Here is a 16,608-nt window from a genome sequence, read left to right as displayed (position 1 = left end):
TCAAAATAAATATAAGAATACCGTATCACCCAATCATTATACCGTTTACTTGCTACACAACGTCACATCTCTATATGTAACATAATCACCGCTAGTTCGTGTCTCGACCTCGTAAGGGATGAGATTTGCAGTGAATCACTGAAGAACGAATCTTTTGGTTTCCGCCCATACTTTCGGTCCTCATTTGCTTTGCGGTTCGGTGACTTTAGAAGTTTCTGATTTGCCTTTAACGGTTTAGTGGTTCTTTTGAGGAATACATGACATATTGACTGTCCAGACTTATTATTTGAGATGGAACTCTCAATGATATTTCTATCATTGAGAGTTCCATCTAAATCTTTAAGAAACAATTCACTTTTGTTTCTACCACCCGCTCGTACTAATTATAGGCAAAATGAGTTTATGTGGCGTGCAAGTAACAATTTTAACATTATGTGTAATTCATTCGATCTGGATCTTTTTTATACGAGTGCGATTTCGGCAAGGAGAGCATTGAGTGGGCAATTCTTTAACTTAAAGTGAGTTACAACTGCAATTGTCTTTTTTATATTTTATAAATAAGTTATGTTTTGTTTTATACCTTAAATAGTGTATCCAAGTGTTTTTTATTATATTTCTATTTGTGAGGATCTATAATTGGCTCTCAGTCGTTACTATTTTCATTTAAGTTAGTTTTAAGCTGTTGCTCTTCCTGTTAGATAAATAGATAAATAAAATAAATATTTGTAACAAGCGCACAACACAAACAATAATTACCATCATTATGAACTAAAGGTAGGTTTAAGTCACACTCCGTAACGAATGCAGCTTTCATTCATCACGATGTGTCTTAAGTAAACATTCACAAAGGAGTGTAACTTCAAAATTAGTCAAAGGCACGTGCTGCCACGGGGATTGGAACCGTTCTTCTCTCAAGTAAAGATGTAATAACAACAATTACAATAAATCGTTTACTAAAAAGTATTGCGCCCGCTTGTTAGTAAGTACATAACAGAATAATGTAGGTACATGATGGAGGTATTTATTAACACACAAACACACGATGCGCTCGAGGAGTCGGTTGCTTCTACATCGACACATCGTCCATGGCAGCAAACGTTATTAGGATACAGTTGGGATTTGGACGTAGTCTCAAGACCAATGACGCCTTCTTTTTGAAGGAAGGTTAAAGGAGGTCAAAGAGAGAAGACGATCTAAGGTTTATTACTGTGTTCTGTGATAAATATATTAGGGTCGAATTCAGCTACAGCCATAGTTGGTTTTCATTAGCCCCCTTTACGTCTTTGGCCCACGACTTTAACAATGTCATCTACTCATCTCGCTGGAGAGGGTCTCAAGTTTCTGTAAACCACTTCTTGTCTTCCATTCAGTTGTCGCTTTACTCCGTCTATCATTACCACGCCTTTCAAATACTTAGTCGACTTGTACGATTTCCTGTCTTGAATTTTAACATATGGAAATGTACTCATTTTGTTTTGCAACCTTTTCAAATTACTTGTACATAGTTATGCATAAATTGCGAATCCCACAAGAGGTTATTTTCAGAGATAAGCGTACCTATACTTAACGTGTCTATCATTATAGAGATAATTAAAACCACAGACCGGAAAAATAATTAACTGATTCGCAAACCAATGGAAACAAATTAAACAAACAACTGGCTCAACTATTGTACAAGCAGAAAGTACCTTGGGGAATCAAAACAGAACAGGACAAGTAGAAGGCAAACAAGTTTAGAACCGACAATAATACTGTTCAAATATATTGCGGGAGGAATGTTGAATCCGCTGGAGAATTGCGCAGGCGCGTGGTGAGACTTAGATTAAAAATGCTTTTAGTAACAAAAACTATTATACACCTGTCAAATTGAAGATTAACACGTTTTCCGACAACGGTGAACCTTATTCGACACGCCGGTTTAGTTGCAGACATGTAAAGAAAATGAATTAAAAAGAAGATGGGCGAAACGTTTTATAAAGCGAATATGATCGGGCAAGTTGATAAAGGCCGACAGAGGCGAACTTACCACGACCAAATTGAAGATGACCTAAAGAAACTGCAGGTCACCCTTAATTGATAATCGAACATTGATACGTGTTGATGAGGTGAAAGATGTAATTCTGGATCGTAGGAAGTAGAAGGCTGTGATATGTGCCTACCCCGATGGGATAAGGATTGTGAACAGTATGTAATGTCCGTACAGTTTTTGCCACTAGCTAACTTTAAATAATAAAAGTATTTTTGCTTTTAAAATGTTACATTATCGATGGTCATTTTAAAAATATAGTGTTAGCGCGCATTTTTAGAATTAGCCTCCAAATTTTAAGTTTATAAACGCCCAGAACCGAGGGTAAAGTTGTCATATTTCATTACGATAATGCCAAACCACACACGCAATTTTAAAGCCGTTAAAAACAATAGCAGCTAAGTTGAAAATTGCCAGTGTCAGATTTTTACTTTGAATGATGTAAATTCTTTGAAAGGACAATACTTTGATAACTCAAAGACCATCAAACAAATGTTAGAGCTGTATTATTGAGTAAAGACAGAAATTTTTGTGAAAGGGGAATTCAAATTACCCGAAAGATATCAAATGATTGTAGACACGACAAGTACATATTTGATTACAGTTTATTTTTTTATTTTTAGGAACCTATAACTCTGTTATGGAGTGATCGTTTCCGTAACTAGTAACCCGATGAGGTCTTCAATGGTGCAGACTAGCGTATACAAACAATTGAAACAAATCCAAGTGGCCCTATCCGTTTTAGAATTGCGCGAGCACGTGCGCATAGGAGATTTATCGTGCATTTTTGTTTTGAATTTGAATGTTAATTGCTATTCTCTAGCCAAATTCAATATAGTGTGTTTATTATTAAAAGTTGCTAGACATAGGAAAAGAGCATTTTTGTCAGTGCTCAGCCTTTAGGCTTGCTCTTCCCACAGCGTGCTCACGTAATCGAAAATTAAATAGGTAATGACGTAATTGTCTTATCGTCGATTAGAGCGAAAACCTCGTATGTGACTTCTATGTAATTCTTCCAAGGGCCTGCTAAGAGCTCTTAGAGCAATCCTATTTAAGCTTGTCAGTTGGATTGTCTGTGCCATTTGTAGCAAATGGTCTCATCTGTAAAAATAAGCAATTCAAAAAAAGTTACTCCGTGACTACCTTTTTTTAGATTTTGTTACATTTTATTATATTTTCTGTTTCATAATTATTTGTGATCTTTTTAAGCTATATATAGCCAGTTGTCAATAAAAACTATTAACTATTGAGCATTTTTTGAAAATTTTAGTTCGACTTTCCAATCTTTAAAGTATTGTTGATAAATTATTGGCATGAATGTTATTGCAATTTTAAATGGAACTTAAATCATTTTAATAATTTTATGGACTTAGCGAAAATCGTAAAATAATTAAACTTAAATTTAAATAGAGCCAAATTTGACTTTAATGCAATCAATGAAAATATATGAATACAAGATACGTTCCAACTATGTTATCAAATTACAAACTCACCTTATTCATTTCAATGATAATGACTAGACATGACGTGTAATTTTGTCGTACGACAAATTGTAAAGTATGATTGAAAAGTCGCCGATATTACAAAACAACGTAGTGAGTATAATCGATAATAAAATTAATAAAAATACCTATATAATTCTATTCTATTCTCATTTTGAACACAATCGGTTAATAGTACTTGAACGCTCCCAGGATAGTACATCTGTCTATTTCTTTACATGTAGTTCCATCTCGCTGTTGTTTTATATGTCAGCTACATTAATAATGTATTTGAGCAAGAAATCATAACTTTTACTTCAATTAAAATCAATAAAAACGAACCATGTGAAAACGCGTATATGCGATGTTTTCACTCTAAGGCGACGTTATGTAGAAGTACTACAATTCACTATCCTGGTCAATTATTATAAAGTTTGCAAAGTACCTATTGATACATATAATTTAAGGGTAACATAATTTAAGTTTTTTGATAATTTTTAATGCATTTACTGCTAGATAGTAGTGTGGTAGATGAAAAGAAACTGAATTGTAAGATTTTATTTCTTATCCACCATCAATTTCCGATTATGAACTTGAATTACTACTCGAATTACGTTTGCAATCTCTCCCTTCAAATAGAAACATCATTAGGGATGACACAATTTCATAAATAATTAATAACTGGTAAAATATTAAAATTATGGTAACGTAAAACAGTCTGAGGTGAAAACCCTAAAACAACACAAGTTTCTGTTTGTTGATATTTATTCCACATGGAACTTGGTTAGAGTATAGAATCATAACGCGACATTAGTTAATTTTGGTTTTGCTACAGTTCTGATTAACTGTGTAGGCGCCAGATTTGGAAGTTCCGGAGATCACAGTAAGTAGAGCTCCTTGTGAAAGAGTTCGTCCAAGGTAGTACAGCCACCGTACCTGTCTCTGCTCAAAGTAAATGAAGCTTTCTGAATTAGTTCTGGTTTGGGTGTTCTGGTGCTGCTCAGTGTAGGTACCAACCTCAGAATAAATATTGTTTGTTGTTCTGGTAGTCTCAGTATAGGGAAGTCCCCAGTTTGAAACCAAATAATTACAATCACACCCAAACTCACGAGAGAAATAAATGTAGGCCAAACAAATATATCTCCCGGTCCGGGAATAGAACCCAGGTCTTCTGCGTAGCAGTCCAGCATGGTTACCTAACTCGTATCGCGCCATTATGGCCTAACTAAACAGTCTCCATAGAGGAGACCCGTGCCTATAATAACAATGTTGATAATGAAATAAAAGAAAGAACAGATTCTACACATGGTGTACCGGACTATAGCAGTGCGGCATTATTGGCACAGTGCCAACAGTGAAAACACAAGCACTCGTGACACGTGTCAGTGGAGCTAATATAATTGCTAATACCGATGTCGTATGCAGCGAGTGTGACAATGACGACGGCGTGTGGACGCAATTTCTGTGACGAAAGTTGACGGGGCGAAATGATAATCGGTTTAATGTTTTTCTAACGTTTATTGTGCTCTCACAGTAGATACGTCGACGTGTTATACACTGACTGTACTAACTGTACGTAAAGGGTTTTTTTTTAATTAAGGGGCGGGCAGATTTTGACAGTTCAAAGCGTACATGTTGTTGAGGCTGCTTTGGTCAAATCTGTTGTTATTTTTCAGTCACTAAAGACAAAATCGTCATGGCAAGTTACAGCGTCGAGCAACACATGCAAATGATAAAAATGTATTATCAAAATGGGTGTTCTATTGTGGCAATGATGCGCGCGTTGCGCGCCTGTTTACGTGGTCGTCCTTCTCAGCAACTATTCAACGTTTGATGGCCAAATTCGAGTCGACCGGTTCAATGAACCATAAGCCAACACAGGTACTTCAGCAAAACGCAAGATCTGCTGAAAACATCGCGACTGTTCGTGAGAGTGTTCAGAAGAACCCTAGGCAGCTATTACGCGCGGATCGTTGCCACAATACAACACCGATTTTGATAATAAATTTGTAACATTTGCGCGCAAAACTTTCGCTGAATTGAGAGAATGAGCCGGTTTTTGCTCACGGTACAGATACAAGAAAACAGTAACCGCATCGGGAACCAGTTGTAGTAATGTGCCAGAAAACCATACTAATGAAACTTAGGATTATTAACAACCTAAATATTTTTAAAAACCATTCCATAAAAAAACATAATCAGGAACAGTAAAGCTCCTTGTGAAAGACTTCTTACAGGGAAGTACAGATACCGTATCTATTTCTGATGAGCATCACTGCGTTTTGGCTTTGAAGTGGGATGCTGGTGAAACTATAGGCACAGTGTATCTCAACTCTTTACGATTTAAAGTTCTAAACGGTGCGGCATGATTTATCCCATCATTTTGAAAGAAAAACAGTGGACCTTTTGTCGGTCCTGACTGTTATAACAAGGCATTAGGTAAGTTTTTAGGACAACGAATTTGTTCTGTCTGTCCACCACTTCACATCTTTAGTTGTGGCTCGTGTCAAGCTGGTTCTATCAACGAAAATAGTCATATCTAATAAAGTTAAAGATACACGAAGATAGTTCGCTTTTGATAAATGAGTAAGATTAAATAATAAAAATGTGAGAAGGACGAAAGAGAAATACAAAACCGCAAAGCACAGTCAGCATGAGAAATCCGAGAGCAAACCGAACCAATACCCTCCGAATTGAAGTATCAAAAACAGAACGTTGGGGCTTGGGCAAACAGACGGGCCTGCGGTAATATATTTGCGGTTCTCTGCAAACAGGCATGTGTATCTAGTTGGGTAGAGATGGGAATTACGTATCGATATTAGAAGATACCTCTCGACCTCGACTGAACTTTTGAGTTTTAAATCTAAAAAGATTTAATATCAATTTACTCATTTCATGATTTTATTTGGTTCATCGACAAATTAAACGTACATACGTCTATTAACACGCTCATAGTAGTCAATTGCTAGACGTAGGTCTCTGCAATAAAGAAGGATTTAAATGCCACGCTTCGTTAGCTGAAAAGATGGGATGGACATTATTGGGTGAAGCCAAACAGAGCACACCGACAACTAAATTTTATTAACTGAATAATTAATAAACAAGGAATTTCAACTCAATTTAAATAATTTTTTGTATTTTTTTATAATACCAAGTGATGAGGCGAACAAGACGTGCGCCTGGTAGTAATCGACACCCCTATCCATAACTGTAGCAGTGCCACTCAAGAGCTTTAAGTCGCAAAGATCTAAGGGGTACTGCCACTGCGCCCGTCACCTGAGACATAAGTTCCATGTGCCTGTAATGTCACCAGCATCCTTACTCTTTGAAACTGCTTGGCGGCAGAAATTGGTAAGGTGGCAGTACTTCCCTGGACGAACTCTTTTACAAGGAGCTCTACTGCTAGATATTACCAGTAGTTTTGATTATCAAAAAGATATTAATAAATAAATATACACCACATACGTTGTTCCGATCCCAAAGTAAGTAACTAAAGCACTGGTGTCATGGAAATCGGAAATAACGACGGTACCACACACATCCGCAAACTACACATCAAACATTGTTAAAAGGAAATTAAATTTTGCCCATCTCTTGGATTTATAACAAGATATATCAGGCTAGTTCTAACAATAATTAAGAACTTATAGTCTGTGAAAGATTTACCGAAAATCGGCGATTTAGACAAGATTTAGTCGAAACGTGGGTATGTCGATATTTAAAATTCCCCTTACTATAGTTCCGCAAGGCCAACAGATAATAAATTGGCTTCTTGCTTGTTCCCGCTGCGATTTTAAATTGATTGCTCTCTCTTACTTCGTTAGGATCGTCCCTTGCCTCGACACAAATTAGTTTGCTCGACAGTACTTGAATCACGTTTTCTTATTTTGTTGAAAAAACCTAGAATATTGTATAATTTCTAACAAGAAAGCCTAGCTGGCTAGCTCAGTCGGTAGAGCATGAGCAAAACCTCAACCATCGCAGAAAAATACCCTGCTTTTCGGTTTTCTATCGGACACATTTCGGGGAGTGTACACTCTCACCATTCTTCTTTCAGCCAACTAAAAGGTCCTCACCGTTCACCGTTATGTCGTTTATATACCACCTATTCGCACTAAGCGCTTTGCTTCCTCCTTTTTGATGCGTACGGCAAAGGAATGGAATGCTCTACTGTGTCTCCCGTGTTTCTCCCTCTGTGTTTCCCGAAAAGTACAATTTGGGGCTATTCAAGGCTAGAGTGAATAGGCATTTTTTAGGCAAACGCGTCCCATTGTCGGTCACATCGTCGCTTAATGTCAGGTGAGATTGTGTTGCCAAGCGTGTGTAAATATATAATATATATTTAAAAAAGAAATTTGGTCGAGTATTACTTCTTTGACAGTAATTGCTTCGGACGAATGTCGGACGGAGAACGAGAATACATTAGTGTGATCTTAACCATTACAGGCCATAGTAAAGTATTGACTAGGGCTTTACAATACAATACAATACAAATATTCTTTATTGCACACGGACAAATACATAATAATACAAAAAAGTGAAAATGACAGGCACAACAGGCGCCTTATTGCTAAGTAGCAATCTCTTCCAGGTAACCTTCGGGTTACAGGAAAATAATTGCACGTGTTTGTTTTACTATTATTTCCTGTTTTTATGACAATCCAGTAATCGGATCGGTCGAATCGAATCACCCTGAGACATAATTTCACCATCGCCCTTACCATTCAAAACCGAAACGCAGTAACGCTCACATTACTGCTTGGCGGCAAAAATGTGGCAGTACTTCCATGGACGAACTCTTTCACAAGGAGCTGTACTGCTACCACTGCTATCCACTTCATAATTTTACCGTCCTTGGAGTGATGAAGATACGAACCTCATCGCCATTTGATAAATAAATGCTGTTTCAAAAACCTAATCCTTAAAACGACTGAGTTACAGCTGTGTACACGGTGGACAAACACTGGGAAAGACGATAGCCACGCAGTACAAACAACTGACAATCACATGGGATACGCCTCAATGAGACCAGAAGACATGGCTGTGGAGCTAAGAATTGGTAGAAAATGGATAAGTCCAATTAATTGTTAAATTTAACTCTACAGAAATGTGTTGTAGAAATGTTTGCTTGGCAGATTGTGGGTACTTGACTTGACGACTTGACCTTTTGGTCAACAATTGTTGACCAAAAGGTCGTCGAATGGGAAACAAGTTGGAAATACTTTGAACTGTAAAGAAAAAAAAGCTCCAGTATTTTGACCACATAATCTTCTTCTTGGCGTGTCGAGTCTGACGTTTATATTTGTGAGGTTGCGTTGTACAGGTCGCGTGTGCAGGTGTAGGGACACGCAGAGCAAGATAAAAGATTGAAAAGCGCCAGTAAGGGCCAGAAAGCGTTTGTACAAATTTTTATATTCGTATAATAGCCAGGGTTTCAATGGCGGCACCATTACATCCGGGTTTATGGCTTCATTTTTGGTCGAAAAACTTTTGCAGCAAATTTTTGATAATTCTTTAGCTCCGACTGTTGCATTACGTTTTGTATTATAAGTTGGTAAAGAATCAAAAATAAGATTTTAGTAAATGGAATTTGGAACACCTCCAACTGTTGTGGCGGTCGAGCTGGGAATGACCGTGGTACGAAAACAAAATGAGAAAGTGAAGGAAGATGGAACAATTCAAATTTAAAATTTAAATACAAGTAAAATAAAAAAAAATGATAAGATACAAGAGGAGAGAGGCGATACAAAGAGGTGAGATGACGGTGTAAGGAGGTCGCACCGTCACAAGATGTGGCATTGTCTGGGGAGAGACACCACACAGACATGCGCTCTCCGAGCTGTAACCACACCCGTGCATGCACTCCTTGCTTCGGCCGACTTGGGTCCGCAGCCTATTTAGGGGCTTCCAAGTTTGCCAAGGTAGATTATGCCTAGGAGGGAGGTGTTCCGACAGCGGGATGAGTGATATACTTACATACTTACTTTGCAGGCCGGGAAGAAGTCGCATGGTCCATAAATGACAAACTTTCCGTGTTCGGTTTTTGAAAGTAATGCAAACATTTCCGAGCTTGTTAGACAAATTTTTTTTTTAATGCACGCTATTTTGTAGGTAGGGATTCCATATTTCACATCGCTTTACTCTTTTTGCTATAACATACTCATGTTTGAGAAAATACTATTATATGATAACATTACACACACTAAATTTTACTCAATTCCAAAGTAAGCAAAGTTTAATGTTAGGTATATTAACAAATACTCGTTAATCTTTCATAGTTCCGCGTAGCGTTCGGTGCTCAGCAAACAGAAAACGATGGTGAGACTAATTAGGAGTTCGCAAATAACGTAAGGAAATGTGCGCTGAATAAATATCGACATTGTGGACGAATGTCCACTGTAACGGCTCAGTGGTAGCACGATCGACTTGTTAACATTGAGGGTCTCAATTACGTTATTTCAAAATCATGTGCCGATTGGAATCCTTAACAACTAAATGCTTTTATAAAAAAATATTTGGAATTAATTCGTAAAGATCTGCTGAATCGTAGCTCAGTTGGGAGAGCGGTTTGGTTAAGTCGCTGGTTCGAGTCCAGTGGAATATTTAAAAAAACATGATAGTAAAAACATCATGATATTCAATAAATCTCGAATTCTAATTTTTCCCATACTATTACGGTTCATTTTGTTTGTGTCGACCGGCAGGGACACTGGCTTTATTTCAGAATTAATTTTTTACAAACGAAATTAAATTTGAAACATATATATCGTATATACAATACGTGTACTATTTAGTGCAGTTTATATAAAAATAATGTCATTGGTATATATAAAGTACCTATTGAATACAACGGTTTGTCTTGTAAAATTTCGAGATAAGTTTGTGATTTTTTTTCTATGGCGAAAATTTTCACACCGTATACTAATCAGTGTATATATAATCAATTCTACATTGATTCAACACTTTCACTTTTATGCGGAACCAAGCTGTCTGAAGTTGCATCGATTAAAATTATATCTTTTTTATAGAAAAAAAACCCGACCTCAAAACTTTGCTTATCAGTTATTTTATTGGAATTACATATATTTTGCCAAGTTTTATTAAAATCAGTTAACGGAAATCGCGCGATGCCGGATTTATGGAATATTTTCTTCAAATTTAAATGGGACCAATACGAACCTTCATTCCAGCAAAAAAAATCATCAAAATCGATTCACAAATCGACGAGTAACCGCATAACATACACAGAAAAAAAAACTTTGTTGGTATAGCGTCTGGCACGTTATGCACGTCGGTTCGAATCCGACCGGACCGAAGGAATTTTTCCTGAGTGTTCGATCTTTGTATTAATAATTATAACAAACTAGTGGTAATTTCACAAAAAATAATTGAATATCAATTCAATAAAAATTTAAAATACAGTGAATAGCGACATCTCTCTCCAGGACTGGTAGCTGTAAAGGTAAAAGGTACTAACTGGGTGACAAATCTTTCATAGATTTCTCATAGATGGCGCTAAGATTAATTACCTATGTTTGTAGCTTACGTTTACATTAATAATTACTTCAGTTTAATTTGACGATAAATATGAGGTACTTACCTGAATAATATGATGGTCCATCTCAGCAACAGTCCTCAAGAAGTCAGCAGTTCGAGCAGCTCTGACGAAGCCGTCGCAAGCTGTCTGATAGTCCGAATCTTGCGCGAAGAGCATGCAGAACTCTGCTCGAGCGCCACACAGGCTGGTGCCAAGGGCAACGCGGAGGGATTGTAGAGCTGATGCGCGTTCTGTACCCTGGAGATAATTGAATGTTTGAAACGCAAAATTCGTAAGATAGTTCGGTTTTGGTCATTGGACTGAAAGGGTTGTAACCCTAACTAGCCGTGACAGGTTCACGGCAATGAAACGGGAAACTTCCGTCCACAAAATTTATTAAAAGAAGTAAAGTTAAACGAAAGGGCTGTAACAATAAAAAGGTAAATGTAAAAAAACAGCTACAATAGTATAAAATACTCCCTACTCTTTATGATTAAGGTACTTACCCCTAAATGGGCCGCGTAACTGAATTACAGATATAGGTACATGAAGGCTGTAGATTGTTATAAATTATTACACATGATATAGCTTATTTAATGACGATTATAAACGTAGTAAAGAACCAAAATTAGCGATTATACGCGACAGAATTTGAAACAGCTCCGACTGTTGTGCCGATCGAGCAGAGAGTGACCGTGGTACGAAAACAAAATGAGAAAGCGAAGGAAGATGGAACAATTCAAATTTAAAATTTAAGTACAAGTAAAATAAAAAATGATAGGATACAAGCGGAGAGAGGTGATACAAAAAGGTGATATGAAGTTGTAAGGAGGTCACACCGTCACAGGACTATTTTAAGTGCCAGCTTAAAATGTGTTGATGTCATCATTGTGCCATCAAACTTTTGAGCTTGCCTATCGCATTGTATATGAAATTGATTTATTGGTTTAAAACACCTTTATTTGAAAATAAACTTACGTAAAGTAATACAAAAAGATCGTATTCTAATTGTAAACTAACATAATACGTAATGTAACTTTACTATTATTAACAGTAATGTCAGCATTATTGTGTTCCGGTTTTGAAGGGTAAGGGTGTTGGTGAAATTACACGCAGTGGCAGTGCCCCTCAGATCTTTGCGATTTAAAGCTACGAGAGCCACTGCAGCTGTTATGGATAGGCGTCTAGTTTACCATCAGACGCACGACTTGTTCGTCCAGTCACTTGATATTATAAAAGATGTTACTCAGGCTACACACCTTCCTGAACACATAGTAGCTATTCAGATCATCACTACGAAACAAAATATTAAAACCAATACAAAACGTAGTTTCGCAAACCACATAAATAAAAACATGAATTGGGAAAAAACATACACTTAAATTAATGTAATAAAAGAGAGAAAATAACAAAATACAAATAAATAATATGATAACGGTATCCGTATAAAAATGTCGAGCATGTTGATGAACATCACTTGCCTAAAAACTTGTACCTGTTATAAGTACTTCCAAAAGTCAACGTACCGATTCTACTATTATCAATAGCAGATATTAGTATATTGTGATGTCTAGAGTTTTTATGTAAAAAAAATTTTTGGCAATATTTGAGAATAAAATCTTTAAGAAGTGGGAAGTTAATTGTATACGAAATTGATTCTGTGCTTGATTGTTACTTGCATGATGATATATTTTATTCCGATATTACTGTCAACGCTCATAAATTCAATGATGTTAAAGGAATATAATTAAGACTTGATTCGTGAAGACTTGTGAGGCGTTAGTGAAATTACACCAGCTCGTGTTAAATTATTACTGCACAGCTGCATCACACGTACAAAATTAAAGATTCCGCTACTCACGACATCCAGGGCAATAGGTTGAGTCAGACTGAAGCAGATCGCAAGCAACGCGAGAATTGCATCCCTTACAACTCTTGAGTGTTCTGCCCGATTCGCACATCCGCTCAGGCATAAATAACTGGAACAAAAGAAACATTATACATCATCTTTTGCTTTTCTTCAAAATGTTATGATATGCAAAATTATCATGCATGCCTAACGGCTTGGAGCTCGAAGTGAAACTCAAAACTTAAATACAGGTACGACATTGTTGATGATGCTGCTGTGGTCTTCCTTAAAATAAAGCCACGAGACTTCAGATATACTGCTTAAAAGGGTCTTTCCTAACCAGCCACTTCTGCGTTTATCTTAAGGACTAACCACATCAACGCGGGCGTGGACGGGCCGTGCTCGTTCATATGAACTTGCATCGTGCATGTGTGAATGAATCCATACAAAATATCCGCAACGATTTTTTTTGAGCCCCTTATAGACCACGGTCCGGCCACGGTCCTTTAACCTTTTTCCGGTCTCAACCTATCAGTAGACTCTATAAACGAATGCGTGCCGTCACGCCACAGAAAGTGGAATTAGGAATTATTATGAATTATCCACTGGGATCAGGAGTGACACTAATGGTTGGAAAGGACGAAAGAAGCCTCCTCGCAATGGCGTACTATTCATGTACTCTGCACGTTAATGCAACCTGGGCAACAAACGGCGAGTTTACGCCGATTGGCAAATCCTTCCACACGATGGCAAACATGTTGTCCCACACTCCTACGTGGCGGCTACTACTAGTCCCGGTACTAGTGGTAGCGGCATTAACTTCTGAGCTGTAATAATATAGTGTATGCCATCGATACGAGAAGAAGAAAAATGATTGTAAAGCTGTTTAAAGAGTCAAGAAAGCGCGTGTTAGAAAGAGCTCCTGAACAAATTCGAGTACGGTTTATAATTTTCTAAAATTGAAACATTATTATCAACATGGGTCATCTAAATTTTGTAATTTAGCCCAGTATTACATATTTGGCAGCAACTGTTACGGACGGAGAACGGGAGTCGACTCTCTGGTCTCTGTTTATGGATGTCGGACCATACCTACTACCTTACTAGCTTTTATAATCTGTTCTCTTTATATTCGCTTCAATGTTGTTGGTTCCGGATTTTGCAACTCGTTGAAGGATTATCTTGTTCATCGGCGTCCATTGTTTGCTTTTCATTGGGATTCCGTAGCGAGCGGTTAAGGAAGTGATTGCTCACCTAGCAAGATACTTTAAGATATATTATTCTTGACGAGGAAACGAATGCACCGGACGCTGGTTAACAAATAACAGTTTAAATCTTAAAAAAGATGATACTAAGCGTAAAGTTAGAAAAGTCAAGTGATGAGACGAACAAGTTCTGTGCTTGGTGGTTACCTACTCGCCTGTCATAGCAGGTGCAGTGCCACTGAGCTTTAAATCGCAAAGATATGAGGGGGCACTGCCTGTAATTTCACCAGTACCCTGACCCCTTCAAAACCGGTACGCAGAAATGTGAACACATTACTGTTTGGCGGCAGAAATAGTTAAGGTAGCAGTACTCCTCTGGACGAACTCTTCCACAAGGAGCTCTACTGCTACTTCAATTATAACGAGTATGTTTGATTGATTTTGTTTGCGCCATTATTATATTACCTTATTGTCTTATTTGGGTGCATTTGTAAACTATTTAAGTTTGACAGTTGAATTTAAAAAATCGGTTCTCAAAAGTTACGAAATTTGCCTTGAAAACGCAAATCTGGTCATATAGGGCGTAAGTTTAATGGTATAATCAAGAATACGCTCGGCAGCTGAGATTTTGAGTATACTATCAATGTAACACGCATATTAGAACTAAACCTTGTCGAACAATGGTTGCGCCTTAACATAAAGGTATCCAGAAAAAGGATTGGACGCGATAATCTTTTGATCTAATTGGCATGTAAATTGGGTGTCGCCCACCGTTGGGTGCTGTTGTGTATGTTAACATCATAAACATTTCTGTTTGATGAAATTGTATAAATGTTGCTACATATATTTTTAAGCCAAAGTAATCCCATAACATGGTATCGTCGTAATGTGAGCATTATTGCTTTTCGTTTTTGGCACAGGTACGTGGGACTTGTCAGTGGCAGTACCTATCAGATTTTTGCGATTTAAAGCTCTGGGTGGTACTGCAGCTGTCATGGACAGGCGCACGACTCGTTCGTCCCGTCACTTAGTATCATAAAAAAATACATTTGCATCACACTTGCTCGTAAACAGCGTCATGACATGCAGGCAAAGTCGACTGAAGTCCCTTATTATGCCCACGGGCTTTTTCATTACATTATCGCCCTATGGATTTTTTACGTCAAGATTAGCAAAAAGTTTTTATGCTCGAAAAATCTGAACGTGTATTTCGCATAAACTTGCAGCACTTATAAAAAAAAAACTAAACATTTGCAATTTAACTATATTTTAAAACTATTTCTTTTATATCTAATACGTTGTGGCTGCATGCGTCTGTGCCATTTATAACATTTTAGTTCGAGTTGTAATAAATCTATGGAAGAATAACTTGCAATATTTAAAAAAAAACACGCCATTTGCAAAGTCCGTAAATGTTGTGTTGTTAAGCGATATTTCATTCACACAAGAAATAAATTATCGTTGTATTTATTACCTCGCAAATGTGTAAAAACATTGTAAGACACGTAGCACGGGCAGTAACAATTACACTCGAATTATTAAAACCCTCAACCTTCGTCTTCGGGCTTCTAACAAGCTCTTGTTAGTAATTTCTTATCTACCGCCCTTAATACATAATGTACTACTCTTGAGCAAGCCGACTATGTGGACCCTTTATCACTGATAGGTAACCATTTCTTATATTTATAACGTTTTTTTAACAATACATTTTCTTGTGATCTCTAAGTACACTGAAGCGCAAAAAAATAATTGAGAAATTAAAAACTGCGCACAGAGCATCTTTCCCTTCCCGCGGATCCAATTATGGCTTGTGCAAATATTTGGGCTGACTGTACTCGGAGGTAGACCGGAGCAGTGGCTCTCAAAGTTTGGTGCGTATTATCCAGATAATAATAATATGGTAGATAATCACACTAATTACCTAATATTATAGTAGAGAACTTCCTGCACTATGAACACCAGAGTAACGATATTAACTCCGGGAGTTCATCTCTGAACAATGTTAATGAACAAAAATAACCAGTTTGCACTTCGTTCGGTTTCCTACATGGGTCCCGGATTCTAGTCCTGGAATATTAACCACTAGGCGACAATAGTCACAAATAAACGACTAGTACGAGAATAAGCCTATCTCATATCATTCTCCCGAAATGCCGACTTTCTACGAAGGCGGAGAGGTGTTTCAATAAGAAATAATAATTATTATCATTATGACATCTCTACGCTGCTTTGTCAATGCAACGAAATACAAATAATTGTTGCTAAAACATGGCTCTTTTTCGCTCCGCTTCTATAAACAATGGGCGAAAGTATGATAATAATCTCAGTACAGAGCCTCAAAAGTTCGTGGAACATGTGGAATAGATGTATCTACTTGCCAAGTTTTATTGAAATCGGTTACCGAAAAGTACGCGAAACCGGATTCATCCCCTAATTTGAGTCTTCACCTCTTCTCTTTCCAGGAAAAAAAATCATTAAAATCGGTTCACAAAGAATCCCGTAACATAGAT

The 16,608-nt window shown here is 37.3% G+C and overlaps 1 protein-coding gene across 1 annotated transcript in view; it reads right to left on the bottom strand.

Annotated features, from left to right (window-relative positions):
* Nucleotides 1–16,608, bottom strand: part of LOC113238594 (S phase cyclin A-associated protein in the endoplasmic reticulum) — a 107,429-nt gene that overhangs the window by 6,788 nt on the left and 84,033 nt on the right. The window contains exon 15 of the mRNA XM_026475422.1: nt 11,108–11,302. Coding sequence (XP_026331207.1) covers nt 11,108–11,302 — 195 coding nt within the window. The remainder of the gene's footprint in view (nt 1–11,107; nt 11,303–16,608) is intronic.

The sequence above is a fragment of the Hyposmocoma kahamanoa genome, unplaced genomic scaffold (assembly GCF_003589595.1).
Source record: "Hyposmocoma kahamanoa isolate Upper Pololo Valley unplaced genomic scaffold, ASM358959v1 97, whole genome shotgun sequence".
Taxonomy (NCBI): Eukaryota; Metazoa; Arthropoda; class Insecta; order Lepidoptera; family Cosmopterigidae; genus Hyposmocoma; species Hyposmocoma kahamanoa.
This window is presented reverse-complemented; position numbering and strand designations above follow the sequence as displayed.